The sequence below is a fragment of the Bubalus bubalis genome, chromosome 11, assembly GCF_019923935.1.
Source record: "Bubalus bubalis isolate 160015118507 breed Murrah chromosome 11, NDDB_SH_1, whole genome shotgun sequence".
NCBI lineage: Eukaryota > Metazoa > Chordata > Mammalia > Artiodactyla > Bovidae > Bubalus > Bubalus bubalis.
In genome coordinates this window covers 66,680,128-66,706,962 of record NC_059167.1, presented here as the reverse complement: position 1 = coordinate 66,706,962, position 26,835 = coordinate 66,680,128, and the positions used below count along the sequence as shown (strand labels likewise).

Genomic DNA, 26,835 nt, shown 5'->3' with positions numbered 1-26,835 from the left:
ATACCGTATTACATATAAAGCATGATATAACTGACTCTTGAACAACAAGGGTTTGAACTGTGTAGGTCAAGTGACATGGAAATTTTTTCCACTAAATATGTACAAGAATACTACATGATCCTGCCATTGGTTGAATCTGTGGATGTGGACCCATAGACATGGCAGGCTGACTGTAAAGTCATACAAAGATTTTTGACTTCAGGGTGTGTTGGCACCACTAACTCCCACAGTTACTTAATGGTCAACCATACATTAAAGTATATTACTAATATTTCAAAATTAATCGAACAGTTGTATTAAGCATATACTTTTGATAGGCACTAAGCCATATTACATTGCTTCATCAATGAATTTATTTAAAATGTGATATAAAATCTATTTGGTCAGAGTTTGTGAGGAATAGGCTGAGCTTGTCTCTATCCTTGACTTGGATTCTGTCAAAGTGACACAGTATGCAGTATATTAAATGGTGTTTACTTAATTGTGTTTAATTAATGTTTATTTAATTCTTTACTTAATTTAATCTGTTGTTTCTGATTTCATATGTCATTGTATCATGAATAAGCAAGTTATTACTAAAGTGAAAGAATGTGCTAACTTAGCATTTTTTAGGCATGATATAGCTTTCTTAACAATCAAGAGTGTGGTATTTTTCACTAAACAATGATGCATTTCACTTGGTATTATCCATACATACTGGAGAGGACAAGAGAAAAAAAATAGAAAAACTCTCTTAGCTTTAGTCAACACATTTTTAAAGCTTAGAAAAGCAAAAGCTCATTTCCCATCTTCCCTCAAGTATTCCTACTATTATTCTAAAGTAAATAGGGCTACAATCCCCATCCAATACAGTCTCATACATATATACATATTCAACAATGTTTTTAATTGAAAATATGATTAGGCTTAAAGGAAGACTACCTAAGTGAAAGGCTGTAAGGGTATTTCCAGGACCCAATAGTTCATTTCTAAGACTCACCCGAGCCTGATGAATATGATAAGCATTTTCAGCATTCTTTAGGGCCTGGGCTTTGAAATGGTTACTATCTGAAAAGGGAAAAACTTTGATTATAACATCTCATTAACTGACCTCTTTCGAGGATGCAATTTATACTAGCATATGTGGATCCCTGACTCCACATTCTGTTTATCCCTAAATTCAAAGAGGGTGAGGGAGAAGAAAAAGATCTAATTACTTGACAGAGGTAAGGACCTGGAAGTGGTAATGGAGGCAGGGGTCTCCCATGGTCTCCAGGAGCCAAAGTCAGCTCACAAAAGCCACCAGGAGACTGAGCTCATTTCCAAATCCTGCATTTCATGCACAAAGCAATGCTAAAGTCAGGAAAAGCAAGACAACGAGGATTCAAAATTGTAATATATTTATACTGGGTGAAACTATTCTAAAAGAAAATAATAGAGAATGTTTAAATCCCAGGATAATCTGAAACACTCTCATTTTCTCTTACTCAACATGATCTTGAGCACTATTCTCTGTGAAATTCCTCTTAAACTTTACACCAATTCCTCCCTCACTGTGTGGTCACAAAAGTATCGAAATAGTCTCTTCTCATGTTTTACTTGCATCACCAAGAATCCTGTTATGTGAGAGACAAATTCACTGCATTCTTCTGATAAAATATCTTTTATTTCTATTAACAAATCAAAACACAAAATCTTCCCAAATTTGCAAGATCAAATAACCACACCTTTTCCTCTTTAAATTCTTCAATAAAAGCTTTTTATATGCTTATTTTATAGAAACATTCATACTTTCCCTACTCCAATTAAAATAAAGTTCCCTTTTGATCAATACTACTTATTGATCAAGACAAAACTTACAAGAATTAATAATGAATATAACCTGAGATATGAAAAAATGTGGAGTATCTCCTTTCTCTAATTTCTGATTCAGGACTCACCATAATCCTCCTGTGTGATGTTAACTACCACCCCTCCGCCAATGTCAATTTGTCTCTGTGCAGAACTATCTTCCAGTTTCCTTAAGATTTCTTCCTGGATCCCATCATGACCCATGTCTCGTTTACGACTCATGAAATGGGCATACAACTCTGTCTGGGTGATCAGGAAGTTCAGTTTTCGCTGTTGCCTCTTAGCCTAAAAGGGAAAAAAGTTGAAAGTGAAAAGAGTCAAATCATTAATTACATACAGGGTAGTTAACAGCATTCACTAAACCTATACATAGTCTGCAAACAATTCCTTTACAAATTCTTTACATTTATAAAGGGAAAAATTGCTAATGAACAAATTTTATTTATAATCAAGACAGTGGCACTAAAAGCCAGGAATAATCTTCACTTATAGCCTAATAATAACCTATGTTTTGCTCTCCTTTACAAAATGAAATCTTTTTTCCACTAGGCTGCTGTCTAAAATGCTTAATTCTTTATTCCTTTACTTTTCTTTAACAGCACTACCATACCAACTAAATTCAAACAACATATGTTACTTAATAACTCTGGTGACAAATACACGTGTACAGCTTTATTTTTAAAAACATGTATGTGTTCAAACTCTTCTTTAACATCAAAAGTCAAAATAAGAGATGAAGAGCTATAAATTATTCTGCAGGAGGTATCTGAGACTAAGAAGCCTATAAGAAAATGCTGCCCAAAACAACCCATTGTTCATCTGTGATAATGATAGCTACAAAACATGAATACAGACTAAATACAATATCACAAACAATTTTTTAAAATTTTTTAAAAAATGAGAAAGATAAATTCAAAGTGCCTCTGAAATTACCTAGTAAGAAAAATAATGTTCTTTATACTGACATAATGTTTCATTATGTCAGTAAAAATCATTCTTCAAGATAAACAATAAAATGAGTAAGCAAATGATCCAAAAGACTGAATTACATGAAATACAGCTCACACAATAATACCAAATCAAAGGGTCATTATTTCGCATGAACTATTTTATAGTAAAGTTCCTATGAAGTATATTTGAGTTATCTTTGATCCACCTGTACAAAAGAAAAACAGTACTAAAATAAGGAACATGGCCAAGGAAAGAAATAACTCCCAAAGTCTGCAACATAAAATCAGACTTCTCCTTAGGGTCTTTTTTTTTTTTTTTTTTTAAAAACACTTTAGCCAGATTCAGATTAGGGAAAAAAATCTGAGAGAAAACAGATTTCTTTTCATAAAGTATACGGATTTTCATGTTCTAAAGCTGAAGTACAGTCAAGAAAACCTTTCTAAATTAAAACAAAAAAGCAACATTCCCTTGTACTGAAAGGAAGTAAATTACTATGTGTTTAAATAAAGAAGGCAAATTAAGGGAACAAGGATCCATCAAAAATGTCTTAATTCAGAAACTCAGAGAAAAAGATGGAAGTCAACATAATCACAGATGAAACTCTTATCAGTTAGTTACCAACATATTGAGACAATGTCTCACAAACCTAGATTATAAGCCAAGTCACTTTCAAAATTTCAAGACCTATGACTAGCTCAAATGCCTCTCAAGTCAGTGAGCAAGTATTTCTAATACATCAAAAGTTTACTAACTCAAAACACGTTTGTCTTTCAAGTAAAAATACACATTGCCCAGGGATTTAAGAAAACTGGGCAAAATCTATATTGCCCATCAAAGGCATGAGACAGGAGGGAAGATGCAGAACTCAAAAGAGCCTCCACAGCTCTGTTTGACAGGAGTACTACTTATACCTGAAAGAAAATATGCAATCCTCCAATTCTTTTCCTTCTCCAGACCTCAACTGTCCTTCCACTCATCCCAATGGATTTACCAATGGCAACACAATGGCTTTGTCTTCTTAATCTCTCCTCTTGCTTACCTGAATAATATGCTCACTTGATATCAAGCTTAGCAAGAGAACTGACTGCAAGTTAAAACAGAAAAGTAGGTGGGAGAATGGGTCTCAGAAAACTGCAACCAGTCCTGATCTTCCAATAAACTAACATAACTTAGCTTGGAACCAAGCCAAGCTAAACTATAAGCTGTTCTCTTTTTCTTTCATTCCTTCCTTTTTTTTTGGGGGGTGGGGTGGGCGCGGTGCATGTCCTCCAGAAATAAACAAAAGAATAAGGCTACAAAGAATATAAGAAATTAACACAAAAGAGAGGTGAAGGCCAGGGAGAAGACCCTACTAAAAGAATAAAAACAACTGATTTACTGGACTAGAATCACTATCCTCAAAGTTACGTCTTAAAATATTTTTTCGATGGTTTCATTGGTTAGATTTATAACTTATGAAATGTAAAACAATCTCTCAATATGGCTGCAGCTATTATGGTTTTCAAACTTCCATGCTATTGCCCTACCTCCCGCATTTCTTCATCCAACTTCCGCTGCTCCAAGGCTTCCTTCTCTGCACGTTTGCGGTGTTCCTTCTCCACTTTCTCATACTTCTTCCAGTATAGAAGCATTTCCTTGGTGAGGCGGCGGGCACGAGGTAAAGTCTCCTTACAGTTTTTTTGGGCCTGCAAGGCGGCTCGACGCACCTCCTTCATGCATTGGTGGGCGAGCTGCAGATGACAACGTATTGTCACAATGGAGGAGGACCCAAAACTGGGGCCAGTTCTCCTTGGACTGTAAACCACAGCATCCCTCAACTTGCCCAGTATCGTCCTCCTATGGCCATATCTTTTTCTCTTCCAATGTGATTAACATCCCTGAACAGGAGTGTGAGCTAGTCCCAGGTCTGTGAGAAATCTACAGACCTTAGAAGATGAAAAAAATATATAGTAACCTACAATGTTCTAGGAAGTTTTGAAGTATTATTAAATGCATTGCTAATAAGAGCTGTTGGGAACTCCCTGACAGCCCAGTGGTTAGGACTCCAAGCTCTCACTGCCAAAGGCCCTGGGGGTTCAATTCCTGCTTAGGGAACCAAAATCCCACAAGCTACATGGTGTGGCCAAAAAACTTTAGAAAAAAAAAAAAGACCTGTCAATATTTATTATATGCTAGGCACCATTGTAAGTTTAACATAACTAATTCATTCTCCATAAAAACCCTATGAAGTTGGTATTTTATATATAGATGAGAAAATGAGGATGAGTAACTAGCCCAAGGACACACAACTAGTCAGATTACCTCATCTAATTCTCACAACACTCAAAGTTGTGCTGCTGCTGTTGTCCCGTTGCTCAGTCCAGTCCAACTCTTTGCGACCCCATGGACTGAAGCACACCAGGCTTCCCTGTCCTTCACTATCTCCCAGAGTTTGCTCAAATTCATGTCAATTGAGCCAGTGACAAAGTTGTATTAATTCCTTCTATGAGAAAGCATTAATACCCCAATTTCTTAGATGAAGAGTCTGAGCACAGGATGACTGCATGGTTTGACCAAGGACTTAAGAGTGGGCTATGGTCTTACCCAAAAAGGTATGAAAACCAAAAAGCCAAGGAAGAGCAATTTTATTTATAAAATAGATTAAAAACATTTAGAAACTCTCTCAAGTACTATTAGATTAATTATCAACAGGTCACAAGAGCCAAGAACAGCAAACATAGATCTAAATAATAAGAACATAATCCAGCAAAACATAAAACGGGAAGTATAAAACTATAATCTTACCTTGCGGCTATTGGTGAGAAACAAGTTACGAGCTGAAGCTTTCTGCTTGTTGGCCTAAAATATTTAAAACAATATCTCAATTAGGATTCCTTTTTGAAAAAAAGAGTGTGTAGACTGGTACTGTCATTTATTGATCTCCATGAAGATTTTAAAAATGTCAAACCAAGCATATTCAAAGTACATTACTTTTTCAGTTAAAAAAAGACACATCACTTCCAAGAGTTATCCAAATGTACCAACTCAGAACCACACATAAAGTCCTAAAGCAATGTTAAAAAGAATAAGCTGGTCCTGTGTCTGCCTTAGATCGAATCTTCTGTATACTTCTGGGAAGAATTTAAGTTATATTTAAGGCTTGAACTAGGAAAATGGAACAACGTATACTAACTCTAGCACCACCCTGATTAGGACATTGCTTTCTAGGGCTAATCTGCAAAGAAGCTTGAGACAGCAGGGCACTCACATACAGAAATCATCAGGAGAAAGGTGAACTAGCCTCGCAGTTTGTGATTCCAGGCCTATCTCCAGCCAAGGAGCACCCACTGCCACTATTACTTAATTTCTACCACCACCTGACCTCATCTTCTTCAACATAAATTCCAAGGCAGACCTAATACAAGATGACTCAGCAGCCCACAACCAAGTCTCAAGCAGCTTATTATGTCTTCCACTTCAATTAAAAAAAAAAAAACAACCATCTGCAATAAAGAAACCTGATTTTCCATGACAGCCCATTTATTTGATGTGAAAAGAAGAGACAGAGCCTAGTGGCTCTCTGATTATTAAAGAACTCTCCTGACTATAAAGTAACAATAGGTTTAAAGGTACACAAAGGGCCTGAAAGTCATTTCTATAATAATCCCACCTCAGACTGTCTGATTAAGGGAATTTTTTTAGGGCTTTTATCAAAAACTTTCTCTAAAGCAGCTATTGTTACTCTAAAAATAAAAATCTAAAATACTCCCACTGAATTCCTTATCATCTGAAGGCTCTTCACCAGGTATGAAATAAGTTTTTCTATAACTTTTCCCATTAAGAATGTTCATACCAAGTCAACAGGGCACATGAAAAGATGCTCAACATCATTAGTCATAAGAGAAATGCAAATCAAAACAAAAAGGAAATAGCATCTCACACCTGTCAGAATGGTCACTTATCAAGAGGACCACAAATAACAAATGTTGGAGAGGATGTGGAGAAAAGGCACACGGTTGGTGGGAATGTAAACTGGTACAGGTGCAATGGCAAACAGCATGGAGATTTCTCAAAAACTAAAAACAGAACTAGCACATCATCCAGCAATTCCTCTCCTGGGTACATATCCAGGGAAAACAAATACATCAATTATTTAATGAAAACATTAATTGATTCAAAAGGATACATACACCCCAGCATTCATAGCAGCACTATTTACAATAGCCAAGATATGGAAGCAACCTAAGTGTCCAACAACAGATGAATGTGTGCCACTTGCAACAACATGCATGGACCTAGAGAGTATTATGCTTAGTGAAATAAATCAGATAGAGCAAGACAATTACTGTATGTGGAATAAATTCCACTTTTATGTGGAATCTAAAATATAAACAAATAAATATAGTAAAACAAAAACAGTGTCGTAGATATAGAGAACAAACTAGTGGTTCCTAGATGAAAAAGCAAAGAGAGGGAACAAGATAGTGATAAGCGATAACAGGTTCAAACTACTATGTTTTTTTTTTAAGCTGAGTTGTGTGAGTGGTGTATGTATTTTGTATATTAACCTTTTGCCAGTCACATCATTTGTAAATATTTTCTCCCATTTTGTAGGTTTTCTTTTCATTCTGTCAATGGTTTCTTTTGCTGTGTAAACGCTTTTAAGTTTAATTAGGTCCCATTTGTTTATTTTTGCTTTTATTTCTTTTGCCTTAAGAGACAGATACAAAGAAATACTGCTACAATTTATGTCAAAGTTTGTTCTGCCTATGTTTTCTTCCAGGAGTTTCATAGTTTCATATCTTATCAGATCTTCTCAGGTCTTTAATTCAAGTTTATTTTTGTATACGGTGTGAGGAAACTGAACTAACTTTAGAGTTATGGAAAAGCTGCAAAAAATAGAGTTTCCTTACTACTCCCTACCCCCGCTTTCCCTAATTTTAGCAACTTATATAATCATAGTATAATTATTAAGAAAGGAAATTAACACCAGCAAAGTACTGACTAAATTACAGGTCTTATCTGAATGCCAAGAATTTCTGCACTAATATCCTCTTACTGTTCCAAGATCCTAGAACAGGATCCCACAATGCATTCATTTAGTTGCTCTTCTTAATCTCTTCCTGGATGTAACATTTCCTCAATCTTTCTCTTTCATGTCCTTGACACTTTTGAAAAGCACAATCAGTTATTCTACAAAGTGTCCCAAAATGTGTGGTATTCTGGTGTTTCCTCACGAATGGAATGACATTATGCACTTCAGCAAAAAAAGCAGAGAAATGAGGCATTGATGATGTACTCCTCCCAGCGCACCACATCACGGAGTTCATGGTATGAAAATCTATATTACTCGTGATATTTACTTTAGTCATTTGGATAAGGTGCACTCTCTCTACCAGTTTTGAGGCTATACAAATTCTGTTTCTCCTCTTCTGCCCTCTAATTTTAACATTCATAAATGCATCTAGTCTGCAACAAGTATTACTGTGGTATCTGCATTAAGGATAATTTTATTTTCTTCTTTCCTTCTGTATTAACTGAATTTCATACTGAAAGGTAGAGATGCTCCATCTACACCTTTGTCTATTCAGGTATTTACGAAGTATGGGCTGATAACTATTTCTTTTATTCTATGGGTTAAAATTCAGTATCATTATTATTTTGTTGCTCAAATTATTCTAACTTTGGCCATGAAGTGGTCCTTTAAGTTTGTTCCTGTGTTCTTTTGACAAACCCCTCCTTCCCCTCCAGCTTTTTTCAGAACTTCCTTACTTTCTAGCAGCACTTAAGTGTTTTAAGGTTCATTTTGCTGGTTTTTTTGGCGGGGGCTGGCGGGGGGGAGGGGGCGGAGGTGGGGAAAGGCTGTGCTGTGTGGCTTGTGGAACCTTAGTATCCCAGGGATTGACGCACCAAGTTCTAACCTCTGGACCACGAGAAAATTCCCTAAGGTTCATTTTGTATTCTCCCTGCTGAGTTCTGGAATATGGTACTTCTTTAAGGAGCCCTGATTCTTTTTACTAGAGAATAAAAGTTGTTTAGAAACCAAGACCTGATTGCCAGGTATCCTTATTGTTACTAGGGTATCACTGCTACTAGAGGCAGGGGGGAAAAAAAAAAAAAAAAAAAAACATACACACCCAAGTGTATCTCTGTATCTGGGTGTGTGTATAAAACCATGAATTTATACTGATACCTCTGATTCCAATCAAATTTCATGGGCTTCATTTTAACTTTCCCCTTCCTTCTTACTTTTAATTTCTTTCTCCAGCAGTGAAAAACTGGCTCTCATATGCAATATATTTACTTATTTGTTCAATGCTAATACACACATAAAGTAGTTTCAAAACTGTTAACCTAGACCCCTCGGAGAAATACTTTTTCTATGTCAATCATGGCATTTACGCATAGCTCCTTCAGTCCTTACCCTTTCATATCTGATCAAAATACTGTTCCCCTCAGTTATTTATACGAGTTCCTTGTTCCACACTCCCTGTAACTTGATTGTATCACTCATTTCTAATACAGTTAAGTATATTTGTTCCTATTTTTATTCCATTTTGCCCACACATCCCCCTAACCTCCCTCTCCAGCCACATCCTGACTGGTTTGATATTTTATTTTGAAGTATGTCAGAGACACATAAAATATTAGTATGGTTCTGAAAATCAGCCTTATACAAGATACACTCAAAGACTTCTTTCTCCTCATCCCTGCTACCCTGTTTCCATTCCGTCCCTTCTTTCTATCCTTTTCCCACCTGCCCTTTATAAGGAATCAATCACTTTAATTTCTGGTTCATCCTTCTTGAATTTCTTTTGAACAGGTATTTGTGCATTTTCTTATATTCTCTTTGTTCTCACATGAAGCGTATGTTTACTTCTTTATGTTTTGCCTCTTTAACTCTATGTCCTAGAAATTACTTTATATCAGCTCACAGAGGTCTTCCTCATTCTTTAACAGCAGTATGACAATCCACTGAGTAGACCTGTCGTTGTTTAATTTAAGCCCCATATATGGACATTTAGACTGTTTTCATTATTTTGCAATTACAAATAATGCTACAATGAATAACCTCGTTTACATGCATTTTTGTGTGTTTACTTTAAGGTAGATTCCTAGAAGTGGAAGTACTGATTTGAAAGGTAAATGCATCTGTAGATTATTAGGTGTTGCCAACTTTCCCTCTAATACAGTTCTAATTTGTATTCCTAGCAGTAATGCATGAGAGCAGCTGTTTTGCCCAGAGGCTCCTTAACCAAATGAATTGTTATATTTTAAAATTTTTGCCAGTGTGATAGGTGACAAATAGTTTTATTTTTGTCTAAGGGTATCTAAGTGGTTTTTCATTTGTATTAGCCCAATTATGAGATACTTTGAACTGAATCTGTGGTAATTTTCCCCTCAATTTTTAAGTTCTTTCTGTGTTGGAGACAATAGCCTTGTAACTATAGTATTCAATGTAAATAATGTCTCACAATTTGTCAGCTGTCTTTCGTCAGGCAAAAACTTATTTTTATGTGGTCAAATTTAAGAGTATTCTCTTATATTACCTCTGGATGTTGAATTATAAACTCTTTCCAACACAAAAATTAGATAGAAATGCAATCATTTTATTCTAATATTTGTATGATTTCATTTTTTTTACACTGACATCCCAAATCTATTTAGAGTATATGTGTGAAACACAGACCTAATTTCACCTTTTTTGAAATGGCTATATAGTTGTCCAGCACCACTTATTAAATGTACCACTAGTCTATCTGCCTATTCATGTGTCAATATCACACTATTTTAATTGCAGAGATTTTATAGTATATTTTAACGTTTGGGAAGGTTTTTTACTGTTTCTCTAGCAATTCTTACATACTGACTTTTTCCACAGAGTTTAGAATCAGCTTCTAAATTCATGAAATATCCTGTTTATATTTCAATTAAGATTGCACTCAATTTATAATGAAGCAATTAATTGAATAAAATGCAAACCACTGGTGAATCTAAGGAATACAGACATTCCTTGCATTATTTCTGCAACTTTTAAGTTTGAAATTAGTAAATCAAACTAAAACATTCAAACAAATTCAAAGAGCAAAATGAATGCTTATACATGTTTTTCCTAATCATTCACATTTTCTTCTAATACCTGTGATTATTCAGTAACATCTAAATGTTTACGGTGTCTAAGAAAACACATCTCCATCATTTTGTTTTAATCTCCTGTATTATCACTTTAAAATTTGCTGTCAAATCTCTATTATTTTATGTAAGAAAATTGCATTTCTTCCTCAAAGAGGCCTCCCTCCATTTTTTTGGCAAAGGAGCATAACACAACAATTATCTTGTGAATCCTGATCAAATTCTAGAAAATCAATTAAACAAAGAGAAAACTATCCAGGATTCTCCTAATTCCAATAGATAGTTTCTTCCTGAATCCTGTGAAAGAATCCAGCTCCCCCAGCTTCTTTTTGGAGGGCAGGCAAAGAAAATTCTACCTGGAGGCACTGACTGACCTTTGGTAGTTCCTTTTTCACAATGCTGAGCCACACTTTCCTGCGACGGGCATTGAGCTGCTCAATGGATAAGTGCTTCTTCTTGGTGCCAGGAGGAGGTGCATCATGAGAGAACTTGGCAAAGACTTTGGTCTGGTGGTGGTGGCGACGAGGGGATTCTTCAGAGGAAAGTTCTTCATCTCTTCGCCTTTTCTTCTTCACTTTTTTCAACTTAGCTGCAAAGGAACAGACTCTCAGAAGGTTGCTTTTCTTTTCTCCCACAGGAGAAAGTCATAAAACAACCTTTTCACTTTAAGAAAAATCAAGATTCTTTTCTCATTCCACTTGGACTAGCAATGTTTATCCCTTTATCTATCCAGGTCCATGAATATTCCAAGAAGAAGATCACACTACCTTGGAAAAGAACACTGGATACTCCCTCTGTTTACATGAATGAAAAATAAAAGAGAATGTTGAGAACTGAATTTCTTTTGAACCCAACAATAGGAAGGGAGTCTTACAAATTATCATGAGCTCAAGTAATGATCAGAAGGAAAGAAATATTTCTATTTGGTGGCAATGTGAAGTGACTAAAAAAAATAACAGAGAAAGAAATAATGCATCTGCTGATATTACACGAAGATCTGTGAAAAGAAAATTATACATGAAGAAAAACCTAGCTTGAAAGGGAGGGTAGAAGGATGAGAGACTACAGAGATAAAACAAGGAGGATGTGGAAGAAACACGGGAAGAAGGCTAAAAAGAGTTTTTCTGAATAGCGTTTTAGGGGAATAAAATCTGCCTAGTACAGATAGTCTAAAACTTTCCTTTCCTATTTCCTTCCTGATTTCCAGACGCTTGGAACTCAAGAGAGGAAAAGACATTTCCTGGCAAACATGCAAACACTCCTGAAGATCAGGAGGTGATCTATTTTAAATCACTACATACAGCAACAATTATAACTTATTCCAAATACTTCAGGTTACTCCTCATACCTCCCTGTGTAACCAACTTCTTTCTCTCCCAGAATATTTTCACTATTTAGACAGTATGTAGAAGAAAAAAAAAGGAATAAACTAATTGGCTTAAATCTCTGGCAAAGAATCTATAATTCTCATGTCTTCATAATTCTAGAAAAGATCACAAACCAAATACAAAGTAAGTTTAGTAATACTTAAAATTAGTAATGAGATAAAGGAGGCAAAGCAAATTTCTACTACATGGATTACGTTCAAAGTCCAAATGTACCTGAAACTAAGAATGAGTAAAGGTAGACGGCAAGTCAATATGCTTACCTTTAAGTTTCTTTTCTTCCTTAAATTTCTTTTTTTTGGGTCCTAGAAGGTGCCGCTGCTGCTCATAGAAAGGGTCATAGGTGGAGAGCAGCCCTGCACTGTAGTATTGGTATTGCTGCAACTAAAACAGGCAAAGACATGATGCTTAGAAGGGCCTCTCTTACAGCTCAGTCTTCAAATCATCTCTTTAAAAAAGCCATTCCAGAGGAAAAACCACAGTTGCTACATATAGTATTCTTCCCATATATGTATTCTTATACATATAGTATAAAGAGACCAATGAAGATCTAATACATCAAAGTGAATTATTCCCTTAACTTCAAAACAAAATGATTTCACTGGCTATGCACACAGCAAGCTGTTGAAAATAACAAACAAACAAACAAAAATCCTTCATAATTCTGAGTCTCCACCAGAGTATTTACTTTGTCCTGACACATATTTGTCATTGCTGAAAGGTCTCCTCTTGAGTTCATCAACAAGAAACAAACGTATTTCTATTACCAATAGGTCCTTAGATTTACTAAGATTCCTAACACCTGCTTTCCCAGCTCTTAGTTTTATATTTGGTTTGAATAGTCCCCGCCATCCAATTCTTCATTGTTTGAAGTCTTCTCTCTCCATTTCCCACTAAGAGACTTTGACAACATTATACATAGTGTTTTTGTTACCAGAATTCAAACATACGAATAATCTACTTTTTTCTGTCCAAAGAGTAATTAATCTTTTCAAATATTTCATTTAAATTGACTTCCAAAGCTCAATGGGTAAACATGATGATAAATAAATTAGGTAGTCCATTGTTGAATCTCCTTCCTGAATTATAGCTAAATGAATTGTTCAAGGACTGAACCTAGCATGGAAGGGTGCCGTGAAGAACTACTACAAAGTCTATTAAAACATTCATCGAACTGTAAACTTAAAATCCGTGAACTTTTCCACATGTGCGTTTTACTTCAATTTAAAAACAAAAACAAAAACAAATATTTTGAATGCCGCTGCTGCTAAGGCGCTTCAGTCATGTCCAACTCTGTGCGACCCCACAGATGGCAGTCAACCATGCTCCTCTGTCCCTGGGATTCTCCAGGCAAGAATACTGGAGTGGGTTGCCATTTTCTTCTCCAATGCATGCATGCATGCAAAGTCGCTTCAGTCGTGTCTGACCCTGTGTGACCCTATGGACAGCAGCCCCCAGGCTCCCCTGTCCACAGGATTCTCTATGCAAGAATACTGGAGTGGGTTGTTTTCCTTCTCCAATATTTTGAATACCAACTGCCTTAACACTGTATTTTAAGAGGGAACTCCTTATCTAAGTCAGAAGTTATATATCTTACTATCTGTCACTTCTACAGGTTTATAACTTCTAACATATTATTCAAAGCTCTCTAAACTAACTTTGGACCTTAATGATGGAAAGCTTTTAGGTCTTCAAATATCCTATTACTCATTGTATACAAAGTGTTGAGACTTCTGACAAAAATCAGAAGGCAATGATAACAGCATTCAAATAATTGCCACTTAAATCATCAATCTAATGTTATTATGTGAAGAAACGGACTTTTTCCAAGATAGGAACACTTTCAAAAAAACAACTGCATTAAAAAAGCAACCACAAGAATTTTAAATGATGCAGCTGCCTTGGAAAACAGCCTGACAGTTCCCCCCAAAGCACAGTGTTACCATATGACCCAGTGATTCTTTTCCTCGGTATATGCTCAAGAGAAATAAAACATATGCTGACACAGAAAACCTATACACAAATCTTCATGGTAGTATTATTCATAAGAGCCAAAAAATGAAACAACTCAATATTCATAGCTATGATCCATAAAACTCAAAAAGTAGAAGCAATCCAGTTAGTTCATCAAATGATGCATGGATAAATAAAATACAGTATGTCCATACAACGGAATATTATTTGGTAATAAAAAGGAAGGAAGTACTAATAATACATGCTACAACATGAATGAACTCTGAAAATATGCTAAGTGAGAGAAGCTGGACATAAAGCACCACATGTTCCATTTGTACAAAATGTCTAGACTAGGCAATTTATAGAGAAATGGTGGATTGATAGCTGCCTAGAGCAGAGCGGAATGAAGAGAATGAGAGGGGAGTTCCCTAGTGGCCAAGTGGTTAAGATTCCAGGCTTTCATTTCCATGGTCTAGGTCAATCTCTTATCAGGAAACTGAGATTCCTTAAGCTACAAGGTACAGCCAAAACTAAAAAAAAATTTTTGAAAAATAGAATGAAGAGCAAGAACTAAGGGGAACGAGACTTCTTTTTGGAGAAAATATTCTGAAATTAGTGATGACAGTTACAAGTTTTAGAATATACCAAGAACAACTGAACAGTGTACATTAAAAGACTGAACTTTTTTGGCATGTGAAATGTTTTTCAATTATTAGAACTACAACCACCATCTAAATATAAAGTTACAAATATAGTTACAAGTAATATAAACCAGGGTAAACACTCAGCATGAAAACCTGAAATTTCTCCTGGAACTCTTTACCTCCTTCTCTTTACTATACTTATTCTGGTGAAGTTTCTTATATTTGTGCAGTCGCAACATATTATGAAGATCTTCTCTGCTGAGACTGAGTTCTTCCTCTTCGTCATCATCTTCTTCTTCTCCTTCATCGTTGTCTTCACTATGAGAATCTGCCTCACTGGATTCATCACTCAGCAGGATGCTCTGAAAAAGGGAGGAAATGGAAATGGAACCTTTGATATGAAACAATTACTTCCATAATCCAAGGATTTTTTTTTTCCACTTTTCAAACGACAAAAACAGCTGGGGGATAATCGTTCTAGTTTCCCTTATACTATTCTTTACCAATTCAACTGAAAAACACAAAGATATAAATTAAACTTACTACGTCAAAGCTGTATATTGTCACCCTGCTTATTTAACTTATATGCAAAGTACATCATGAGAAATGCTGGGCTGGAAGAAACACAAGTTGGAATCAAGATTGCTGGGAGAAATATCAATAACCTCAGATATGCAGATGATACCACCCTTATGGCAGAAAGTGAAGAGGAACTAAAAAGCCTCTTGATGAAAGTGAAAGAGGAGAGTGAAAAAGTTGGCTTAAAGCTCAAGATTCAGAAAATGAAGATCACAGCATCTGGTCCCATCACTTCATGGGAAATAGATGGAGAAACAGTGGAAACAGTGTCAGACTTTATTTTTGGGGGCTCCAAAATCACTGCAGATGGTGATTGCAGCCATGAAATTAAAAGATGCTTACTCCTTGGAAGGAAAGTTATGACCAACCTAGACAGCATATTAAAAAGCAGAGATATTACTTTGCCAACAAAGGTCCGTCTAGTCAAGGCCATGGTTTTTCCAGTGGTCATGTATGGATGTGAGAGTTGGTCTGTGAAGAAGGCTGAGCACCGAAGAATTGATGCTTTTGAACTGTGGTGTTGGAGAAGACTCTTGAGAGTCCCCTGGACTGCAAGGAGATCCAACGAGTCCATTCTAAAGGAGATGGGCCCTGGGTGTTATTTGGAAGGAATGATGGTAAAGCTGAAACTCCAGTACTTTGGCCACCTCATGCGAAGAGTTGACTCACTGGAAAAGACTCTGATGCTGGGAGGGATTGGGGGCAGGAGGAGAAGGTGATGACAGAGGATGAGATGGCTGGATGGCATCACTGACTCGATGGACTGAGTTTGAGTGAACTCTGGGAGTTGGTGATGGACAGGGAGGCCTGGCCGTGCTGTGTTTCATGGAGTCGCAAAGAGTTGGACACGACTGAGCGACTGAACTGAACTGAACTGAAACCTACTGATCCCCAAGTAAAAAGCACTAAAACATGAGAAATGCTATCAAAAGCAACAAGGCTAAATTTCACTTAGTACATATACTACACATAAGATAATTTAACTAAATGTCAAATTCCAAGACAAAAAACTAAACAAAAGCTAAAAAACTAGTATAGCGTAAAAGGGAATATAGAACACTAGTTGTGATGGCTGATAAAGGAGAAACAACCCCAAAATCCATTAACTGATGAACGGATACACAAAACGTGGTATTATCCATGTAACAAAGTATTATTTGGCAACTGAAATGAAGGAAGGAGTACTGACATGTGCCACAACATGAATGAACCTTGAAAACATTATGCTAGGTAAAAGAAGCCAGACAAAAAAGGCCACATTTAATGTTTCCATTTATATGAAATGTCTAGAACAGGCAAATCCACAGAGACAGAAAACAGATTAATGGTTGTGAAGGGCTGGGGAAACTAGAGAATGAGTAACTGCTAATGAGTAGAATTTCTTTCTGGAGTGATGAAAATGCTCTTGAATTAGACCGTGGTGATGGCTGCAATAACTTTATGAATGTACTCCAAATTATTAAATTATAAATTTTAAAAGGGAACATTTAATGGCATGTGAATTATATCTTGATTTTTAAAAATGTGACGGCAAAGCATAGAGGTTACTGCACTCCCAACTGTTTAAAACCTCACTGACATGAAGCAAATCAGGACTTTACTGAGTCTTTTAAATGCCCTGGTGATAAAAATGAAAGGATAACTTTAAACTACATTGAACTCTTCACAAGAAAAGTATCTAACAGAGAAATAATTAGTTTCATTAGAAGAAAGGCTATCCTTAATTGAATCGAGCTAAAGACAGTAATCTTGTAAGAGTGTAAATGAGATTACATCACTCCCTTGCTTACAAATACTCCAATTGCTTACCACTGTATGCTATGCTAAGTCACTTCAGTCGTGTCCGACTCTGTGCGACCCCATAGACGGCAGCCCACCAGGCTCCCCCGTCCCTGGGATTCTCCAGGCAAGAACACTGGAGTAGGCTGCCATTTCCTTCTCCAATACATGAAAGTGAAAAGTGAAAGTGAAGTCGCTCAGTCGTGTCCGACTCTTAGCGACCCCATGGATTGCAGCCTAACAGGCTCCTCTGTCCATGGGATTTTCCAAGCAAGAGTACTGGAGTGGGGTGCCATTGCCTTCTCTTGCTTACCACTGTAACAAGAGTTAAAATAAAATTCTTCAACACAGTGTACAAAGCCCAACATGATAAGCTAACCTCAGCGTCTACTATCCTCTTACTGTACTCCAGCTGTATGAGCCTTCTTTACTTCCCCAAACGTACCAAGTTGCTTCCTCTCTCAGGACTTCTGCCATTTTTCCTTCTTACTGAAATGCTTTTATCTTAAACCTTTACAGAGTCCTCTCTGATCATTCAGCTAAAATGTTACCTCTTTAAAGAAACTATTTATTTACTTATGTACAGGCTTACTCCCTCCATTAGAATGTAAGCTACTCAGGGTGGGAACTCCGTGTATTTATGTACAATAATGTTGCCCAAGGCAGGATGCCTCAATCAACATCTGCTGAATGAATGAACTACTCAGGTACTAATAAAAAATAAATTTAATTGTGGTTACAAGCCAGTAAAGGCAAGGATCTTATCTGATATATTTCTGTACTCTCTTGCTTAGCATAGGGCTTTATTCCTAAAAACTTTGTTAAAATGAACTTTGTTGAGTCCTCTAGACTTTTCTCTATAATCTCTTAAAACACCACCCAGAATAAAAGACTCATGTCTAGGGAAATCTCTGCCAGTGTACCAAAATTAATCAGTTACTTTTCTATTTACAATTTTAGTGGGTTATTTAAATCATAAATGTTCTACCTTATCTCTTACCTTTAGCCACTTTCTGCTTTTCTTCAACTTAGAGAAGTTATATAAATTCCCTTTGTCAAATTTTGATTCTGTGTAAAGAAACACAAAGAATAAAAAAAAACGAAAGGACAACTGACCCAAGAGAACTGATAGTTCAAAAAGGGATCTCATACCACACTGACCTGACTGTAGAACTCCATTCAATGAGTATGTGTTTAACATTTCAGAAGTGCTTGCTCCAGAAGTCTCACCAAGCAATGAATTTGGAGGTTCTTCCTTAACTTGTATCAAGGGATCTCCAGACTGAGGCAATAGAGGATTACTGTCATCCAGTCCATCTTCACTTTCATCACTACAAATAAAAGAATGATGAATCCACAATAAAAACTGACCCAGAAAAATATTGTAATTTATGGTTAGTAGACTAAACACTTTACAGAAGAAATTGATGCTTTGGTTAAGTTGACTGTATTTTATGAAAGAAAGAAGGAAAAAAAACATTCTAAAACCAGTAAGATATTTTAACCCTAAAATCTACAGGAATAATGGGAATCAGAAATGTGGTAAAAAATTACATGGGGAAGATGGAATACCATACCTAGAAATATTCCTGTTGAAGATGGCTGATGTTTGTCGCAGGAAATGGTCCAATCGGAGGGCCCTCTCCAGGTATTGAAGGTAGAGGGGCTTTGCCAGCTCAGTGCAGCCGCCATCGTCCCCGGCACCCAACTCCGAGGCCATAGAACAAATCTGTCTTCATGCACAAGGGTTTCCGACTACACGGCTGCAGAATGGAGGTAAGTAGTAAAAAGATGAAATGCTATTCCCTCTCCCTTTATTTTGCCTGCTTGCTATCAATGTGAAGAGAAATCAGAATAGAAGTCTACAGTATCATCTGCCTCCTAATGCAAAGGCAGAAGTTAAAAGGATGAAAAAAAATCAAAATATAGAAATACTGTCATCTATCGTTATGAAAATTCATGATACTTTTCTGAAACAGTGCCTTAAAATTTATACCCTACAATTCTCTTTCACCCTACAATTAATAACTACTCACAACTATCCAAATCTGTACCATAAATTCACTGTTGTACATCTCATAGAGGAGCACTTGTTCTCAGCATCACCCTTCCAAACAGCTACTTCCTTTTTCATTTTGTATCTACATTCATATACATATGTGTGAGGTAGTAATTGTAATCCATTTACAAGGGATTAGATACACTGCAAAGTTTTTTACTACACACTCTCTTATAAATATGCCATTAAATATAAAGATTTAAAGATGACTTTAAAAACTGGAGGAAAGAGCGTAAAAGTGAGAGTAAGAAACCTGAGCATTTTGCTACCTTATGTTGTTAAGGAGAATGTTAGAGTCAGGACATCTTTACTAGAGAATCGACATGACAACTTTCCCCCAACTGTCTTTCATGTAACATCTTCTACCTTATAATTGGGTCTCTTTAAAGAGTTATGGGGTGGAGCCAGGACTAAACAATGGGACAATACAGAGCAATCAGCCCACCATCTGATATACAGTAAGTACTCAACAAATAGTTAACAGTAAATTATTTTGTAAAGTTGATAATCCAATGAATTCAGGTATAATCTTTAAAGGAAACCAAAATATCTTTATCGTGAGTTGTCTTCTCTTTTTATTATGAAGCATTAGTCACTAAGTCATGTCGGACTCTTTGTGACCCCATAGACTGTAGCCTGCCAGGCTCCTCTGTCGATGGGATTCTCCAGGCAAGAATATTGGAGTGGGTTACCATTCCCTTCTCCAGGAGATCTTCCCAATCCAGGGATCAAAGCCAGGTCTCCTGCATTGCAGGCAAATTTTTTACCACTTAGCCACCAGAAAAGGGGCCTTTTTATTTTTATTACAGATTTTAAAATTTTCCTAATATAATCTTTCTCTTATACTCCCTTAATTTTTTAAGAGAATGTTAAAAATTCTCCCCTGATTGTGCTACAGATTCAACATGATCCCTATCAAAATCCCAGCAGGCTTTTCTCCTCCTCCTCCCCCGCCCCCCACCCCTGCCCAGAAATTGACAAGCTGATTCTTAAATTTATATGGAAACTCAAAGAACCTAGAATAGTCAAAATAATTCTGAAAAAGAACAAGACTGAATGAAGATGTGGAGAAACTGAAACCCTCATACATTGCTGGTGAAAATGTAAAATATTATAGCCACTACTGAAAAGTTAGGCAGTTGCTTGAAAATTTGAATACAGAGCTACCATGTGATCTAGCACTTTCACTCTTTGTTATCTATTCAAAAGAAATAAAAACACACATCCACCATTCAAAGCCTTTTATGTGAATGTTCACAGCAATATTATTTATAGTAGTCAAAAACTGAAATAATCTAAATGCCTATCAAAAAGTAAATGGATAAACAAAATGTGGCCTGGACAATGGAATACTAATCAGCAATAAAAAGGAATAAACAATTCATATATGCAATAACATGAACGAGCCTCAAAATTCTGTTAAATAAAAGAAGGGAAACACCAAAGACCACATACTGTAAGATTCCATTATATAAAATACCCAGAAAAAGAAATCTGTAGATACACAAGGTAAAGGACAGTGGTTTGGGGAGGTGTAAAGGGGGGAGTGACTACAAATGTATATTAGAGATCTTTTTTCAGGCGAGTTGGAAATGTTTTAAACCAACACTGTAGTGATGGTTGCACAATTCTGTAATTTTGCTAAAAATCACTGAATTATAACTTAAGGTGAATTTCAAGGTATATAAAATATCAGCCTTGGTAACAAAGTAAACAATGTTAAAAATACTTAAAATACTTTTTATCAAAGTCTTTATAAAAAACTTTTAAATAAAAGTTCTTTTTTTTAAATGACTTAAATACATTCTACTTTTCAAATGAGGCCTAACATGTACCCATTCCAGATGATTTCAAAGAAACTTGGTATTTATAAGCAAAGGGACTTCCCTGGCGGTACAGTGGATAAGAATTCATCTGCCAATGCAGAGGACATGCATTGGCCTGGGGAAGATTCTACATTGCCGCAGAGCAACTAAGCCCATGGGCCACAACTATTGAGCCGACACGCTGCAACTACTGAAGCCCATGTCCTACAGCCTATGTTCTACAACAAAAGAGAAGCCACTGCAATGAGAAGCCTGTGTACTGCAACGAAGAGTAGCCCCCTCTTGCCACAATTAGAGAAAGCTTGTGTACAGTAATAAAGATGCAGTGCAACCAAAAATAAAAACAAATAAATAAATAAAATAAAGCAAGAGATTTCCTCAGTTGTCCAATGGCTAAGACTCTGCACTCCCAGTGCAGGGGGTCCAGGTTCAAACCCGGATCAGGGAACTAGATCCCACATGCTGCGACTAAGATCCAGCGTGGCCAAATAAATAAAAGTAACCATTAAAAAAAAAAAAAAAAACCTATTTAAAAAAAAAAGCAAAACTATCTTAGATAATAATATAACACATTTAATATACATACAAATTAAAGCACATCAAGCTGCTACTTGGAAGACCTAGACAGTCATTTTTCCAAAGAAGACATAGATGGCCAACAGGCATGTGAAAATATGCTCAACAATGCTAACTATCAGGGAAATGCAAATCAAAACTACCATGAGATATCACCTCACACCCATCAGAATGGTCACTATCAAAAAGTCTACAAGTAATAAATGCTGAAGAGGGTATGGAGGAAAGGGAGTACTTCTACTCTGCTGGTGGGAATATAAACTGGTTTATCTGCTGTGGACAACAACATGCAGGTACCATATGACCCAGCAATGCCACTGTTGGGTATATACCCAAAAGAGATGAAAATTCTAATTTAAAAAGATAAATGCACTCCAATGTTCATAGCACTACTCATAATAGCCAAGACATGGAAGCAACAGATGAACGGATAAAGAAGATGTGGTATATATGTTGCAGCAACATGGATGGACCTAGAGACTATCATACTAAGTGAAGGCAAACAGAGAAAGACAAGTATCATTATGACATCACATACATGGAATTTAAAAAACAATACAAATGAACTTATTTATAAAACAGAAACAGACTCACAGAGAAAACAAACTTACGGTTACCAAAGGGGAAAGAGGGAGGGGAATAAGTTAAGAGTACTGAATAACAGATACACATCACTGTATTAAAATAAACAAAAAGGATTTATTGCGTGTTACTGAACCATTTTTCTGTACACCTGAAACTAACACAGTATGATTAATCATCTATAGTTCCATATAAAAAGAAAAAATTGCTGCTTAGCTCCCTCCTAAGGTTTTATTACAAAATAATTGATATTATGCTTTACTTAATTTACCTGATAATAAAAAATGACCTTAATTAAGGGACTGTAAAGGTATGACTACAAAGAAACACTACGTGATTCAAAAGGAACTATTTCTTAAATATTTCCTTAGTATCTAGGCTGCATACTAAACATGAACTCAAAACCAGTTAAGTTCAGGGAAGATCAGTTATTTGTATTGTCTTACAATGCTCAATGTGCCCCCTGGACACCCCAGTCCTGTCGTCTGATTCTCCCAGAATCGCCTTTGTAGCACATCAACACTGACAGCTGAAATGGCAAATATGAAACAGCGCTCTCTTATTTCCATAGGACTAAAGGAGGAGGTGTATGAAGTTCTCCACAACAAGTTTTATGATGACATCTGGAGAGTCAATTAATATTTTTCAAGTGCTTGATTAGATTTTGTCATAAAATATACATAAAATTTACCATTTTAATCACTGGTAAGCAGAAAATTCAGTAGCATACACAAATTAAGAACACCCTGAAAATGCTTCTAAACTTCCTGTCAGATCCATCCCCATCTTCATGTGAAGAGCACCTTTTAAGATTCATCTAACCACAGGCTCTCACTGCAATTTCAAAGGATGAAAGAACTAATAATATATGATATCAGAGGAATTCACCACTGAGTGACCTGGTCCATACCCTGAACTCTGACTCTTTAATCCTGATTACCCTGCAACTTGGACTGTGATCACCCTTTAGTTCTCAAATAAAGCTTGATATCCGTGGTAAAGGATCTGCCTTGAAATCAAACCCACATACATCAGACTTACCTACCTATGTCCTACCTATATCCATGTATGGTTCTAGGCTGCTTGCATTGCATTGCACTGCTTTGCATTCTCTAATCACTGCTATGCCTTTATGGATACTGCCTTGCCCTTATCCTATAAATAACACCTCTGTAAGGTAAGTCTCACCAAGCTGAGATGAAATCTCTCAAAGACAAAATGAGATACCCTGTTCCAGGAAACACTTTCAGATTATTCTTAGCTAAAACTTCCCGCTTCTTTGAACATCTATATGGTTATTTACAGAAAGGATGGCACGTACATGATCTTACACTTGACTAACTGTACATACACATGCATGCCTTAGCTCTCTTCCTAAATAAACTTGCTCAACTATTTGGGCAAAGAATCCCTATCTAATGAATCTATTTGGTTCTGATATTTTAAAATGACCATATTAATTTGCTTTTCAAAACATAGTCTTAAATGTCAAGGCTACAAAACTCTAGTTCTAATGTTACTTTCTATATAAAGACAATCTGTAGTCAATGACCATAGGCCTCCACGTCCATCCTGGACACAAGACTTGCGGATAAAAGTTTAAATGAGACAAATCAAAAGATAACAAAAGTCAGGTAACAGAAACGTAAGCAGAATGGATTCAACCATTTATTATCCATTGAACAACAGGAGAATGCGTGAACTGAATGAATATCTTTCAGGGAATCCTCCATAAAATTTGTCTCCCAGGCAAGCTTAGATAAAAATGGGGATAGAAGAGATCAAGGTGTTACTTCTAGACAAGAAGCTGAAGGACACCTGCACCAACTGCCAATTCTTAGCTGAGAATTTCCATCCTCCCCCAAATTAAAGACCCAACAGGGAAAGCCATCCTATTTCTGAACAGGGGTGAGCTAACAGGCTCTGTTCAATGGTAGCCTAATCCAAGAAACAGTTTTTAGTTTAATTTTAATTTTTTTTTTTAAGGTTAAGGGGTGAGTTCTAATCTTTATTTCTTAACAGCAATGGTAATAACATGCTATATCACAATCAGCTCATAAAATACTACAATTACAATTCTGGCTATTAAGTATTTGTCATAAGACCTAAACATTTGGATTTTCCCTAATTCCCCCCCCCCCCCCAATTTCTCTTTATAAATACTGCCCTAAGTTAGTTTCACACCAGTCATTTAGAGAACCATTTCCCAAAGTTTACTTCTCTGAGTGCTAGCTTGATATTAATAAATGACCATGGATATTAAAAATATTGGGTTTCCCTGGTAGCTCAGCTGGTAAAGAATCCGCCTGCAATGCAAAAGACCCCGGTACAATTCCTGGGTCAGGAAGATCTTCTGGAGAAGGCATAGGCAACCCACTCCAGCATTCCTGGGTTTCCCTGGTGGCTCAGCTGGTAAAGAATCCACCTACAATGTGGAAGACCTGGGTTCAATCCCTTAGTTGGGAAGATCCCCTGGAGAAGGGAATGGCTGCCCACTCCAGTATTCTGGCCTGGAGAATTCCATGGCTTGTGTAGTCCATGGGGTCACAAAGAGTCAGACACGAATGAGCGACTTTCAATTTCATTAAAAATATTAATGCATTAAAGTCAGACTTAAGATTCTTCACATTCCCAATATGCTAATGTGCTTAGTCTCTTTCCAAGAGGAATTCTCAATTTATTTGACCATTTTATGGCAAAATCACTCATCAAAATATTTAAGAGAAGACCAGATTGAGAATCACTGACTTAGTCAGATATCTAAAGACAGTTCAATCATAACTGCCTTTAAGAAGTAATTCCTGGGGACTTCCCTGGTGGTCCAGTGGCTAAGACTCTGAGCTCCCAGTGCAGGGGGCCCAGGTTCGATCCCTGGTCAGGGAGCTAGATCCCACATGCTACAACTAAGACCCAGAGCAGCCAAATAAATAAATAAAATTAAAAAAAAAAAAGAAGTAATTCCTGGTGGGAGGGAGGTTCAAGAGGGAGGGGAAAATACATATACCTATGGCTGATTCATGTTGATATATGGCAGAAACCAACACAATACTATAAAGCAATCCTCCTCCAGTTAAAAATAAATAAATTTTTAAAAAGAAATAATTCCTAAATTTATTCATATTAGTACAGAAAAGTCTGAATTAAAGTACAGCTCTTGTGAAAACTATAGCTTTAAAGCATTTTAAGGACTGAAGACAGTCTATAGCAGGTTATAGGCTAAAGCTCTAAAAGGCCAAATATTAAGGTAACAGAACAACTGGATTTCCCACCTGCACTCCTCCATAACTCAGGCAATCTGTAACCCAAACCTATTATGACTGAATGTGATTTACTGAGTTCAGAGAAACAGGCTACATTAATAATCTGCAGGGCTATGGCACAAAGAGCAGGATCAGGGCAAATAAATAAGCTTTGTAATATTTTTAAAGACATAAACAGACCAAAAAAGAATGGAGATGTTATTTTCACATGAATATTAAAGTCACATTTCACTCATTCAGCTATTCAATTGCTGAACTCAGTGTAGAAAAAGATATTTCCTTCAGAGATTTAGTCTAACAGAGAATGTAAAGCTAGAACATAAAAACCACAATAAAAAGCACAAATGGGAAGTTACTTAAGAGATGTACAGATAAAGTGCAATGGAAGTTCAGGAAAAAAACTTCCTGAACTTTTGAGTGTCACACTGTGCTGAATGCTAATCAAGGAATCTGCATGACTTACAAATATCTATCACTCTGAATTACAACAACACAAGAGAAGACTCTACACGTGGACATCACCAGATGGTTAACACCGAAATCAGACTGATTATATTCTTTGCAGCCAAAGATGGAGAAGCTCTATACAGTCAGCAAAAACAAAACCGGGAGCTGACTGTGGCTCAGATCATGAACTCCTTATTGCCAAATTCAGACTTACATTGAAGAAAGTGGGGAAAACCACTAAACCATTCAGGTATGACCAAAATCAAATCCCTTATGATTATACAGTGGAACTGACAAATAGATTCAAGGGACTAGATCTGATAGACAGAGTGGCTGATGAACTATGGATGGAGGTTCGTGACACTGTACAGGAGACAGGGATCAAGACCATCCCCAAGGGAAAAAAAAAATGCAAAAAAGCAAAATTGCTCTCTGAGGAGGCCTTACAAAGAGCTGTGAAAAGAAGAGAAGTGAAAAGCAAAGGGGCAAAGGAAAGATATACCCATTTGAATGCAGAGTTCCAAAGAATAGCAAGGAGAGGTAAGAAAGCCTTCCTCAGTGATCAGTACAAAAAATAGAGGAAAATAATACAATGGGAAAGACTAGAGATCTCTTCAAGAAAATTAGGTACACCAAGGGAACATTTCATGCAAAGATGGGCACAATAAAGGACAGAAATGGTATGCACCTAACAGAAGCAGAAGATTAAGAAGAGGTGGCAAGAATACACAGGAGAACTGTACAAAAAAGATCTTCATGACCCAGATGCTCACAATGGTGTGATCACTCACTAGAGCCAGACATCCTGGAATGTATAGTCAAGTGGGCCTTAGAAAGCTAGTGAAGGTG

The 26,835-nt window shown here is 36.5% G+C and overlaps 1 protein-coding gene across 3 annotated transcripts in view; it reads right to left on the bottom strand.

Annotated features, from left to right (window-relative positions):
- The window catches only part of INO80 (INO80 complex ATPase subunit), a 122,733-nt gene that overhangs the window by 77,258 nt on the left and 18,640 nt on the right, over positions 1 to 26,835 (bottom strand). For all 3 annotated transcript variants that reach the window (XM_025295894.3, XM_025295896.3, XM_006066247.4), the window contains exons 2-11: positions 18,814 to 18,999; positions 18,398 to 18,567; positions 18,237 to 18,304; positions 15,058 to 15,240; positions 12,542 to 12,662; positions 11,268 to 11,482; positions 5,566 to 5,619; positions 4,308 to 4,511; positions 1,920 to 2,115; positions 980 to 1,047 (exon numbers count right to left, since the gene is read on the bottom strand). In XM_025295894.3, the coding sequence (XP_025151679.1) occupies positions 980 to 1,047; positions 1,920 to 2,115; positions 4,308 to 4,511; positions 5,566 to 5,619; positions 11,268 to 11,482; positions 12,542 to 12,662; positions 15,058 to 15,240; positions 18,237 to 18,304; positions 18,398 to 18,567; positions 18,814 to 18,956 (1,422 nt within the window). In that variant the 5' untranslated portion in view covers positions 18,957 to 18,999. The remainder of the gene's footprint in view (positions 1 to 979; positions 1,048 to 1,919; positions 2,116 to 4,307; positions 4,512 to 5,565; positions 5,620 to 11,267; positions 11,483 to 12,541; positions 12,663 to 15,057; positions 15,241 to 18,236; positions 18,305 to 18,397; positions 18,568 to 18,813; positions 19,000 to 26,835) is intronic.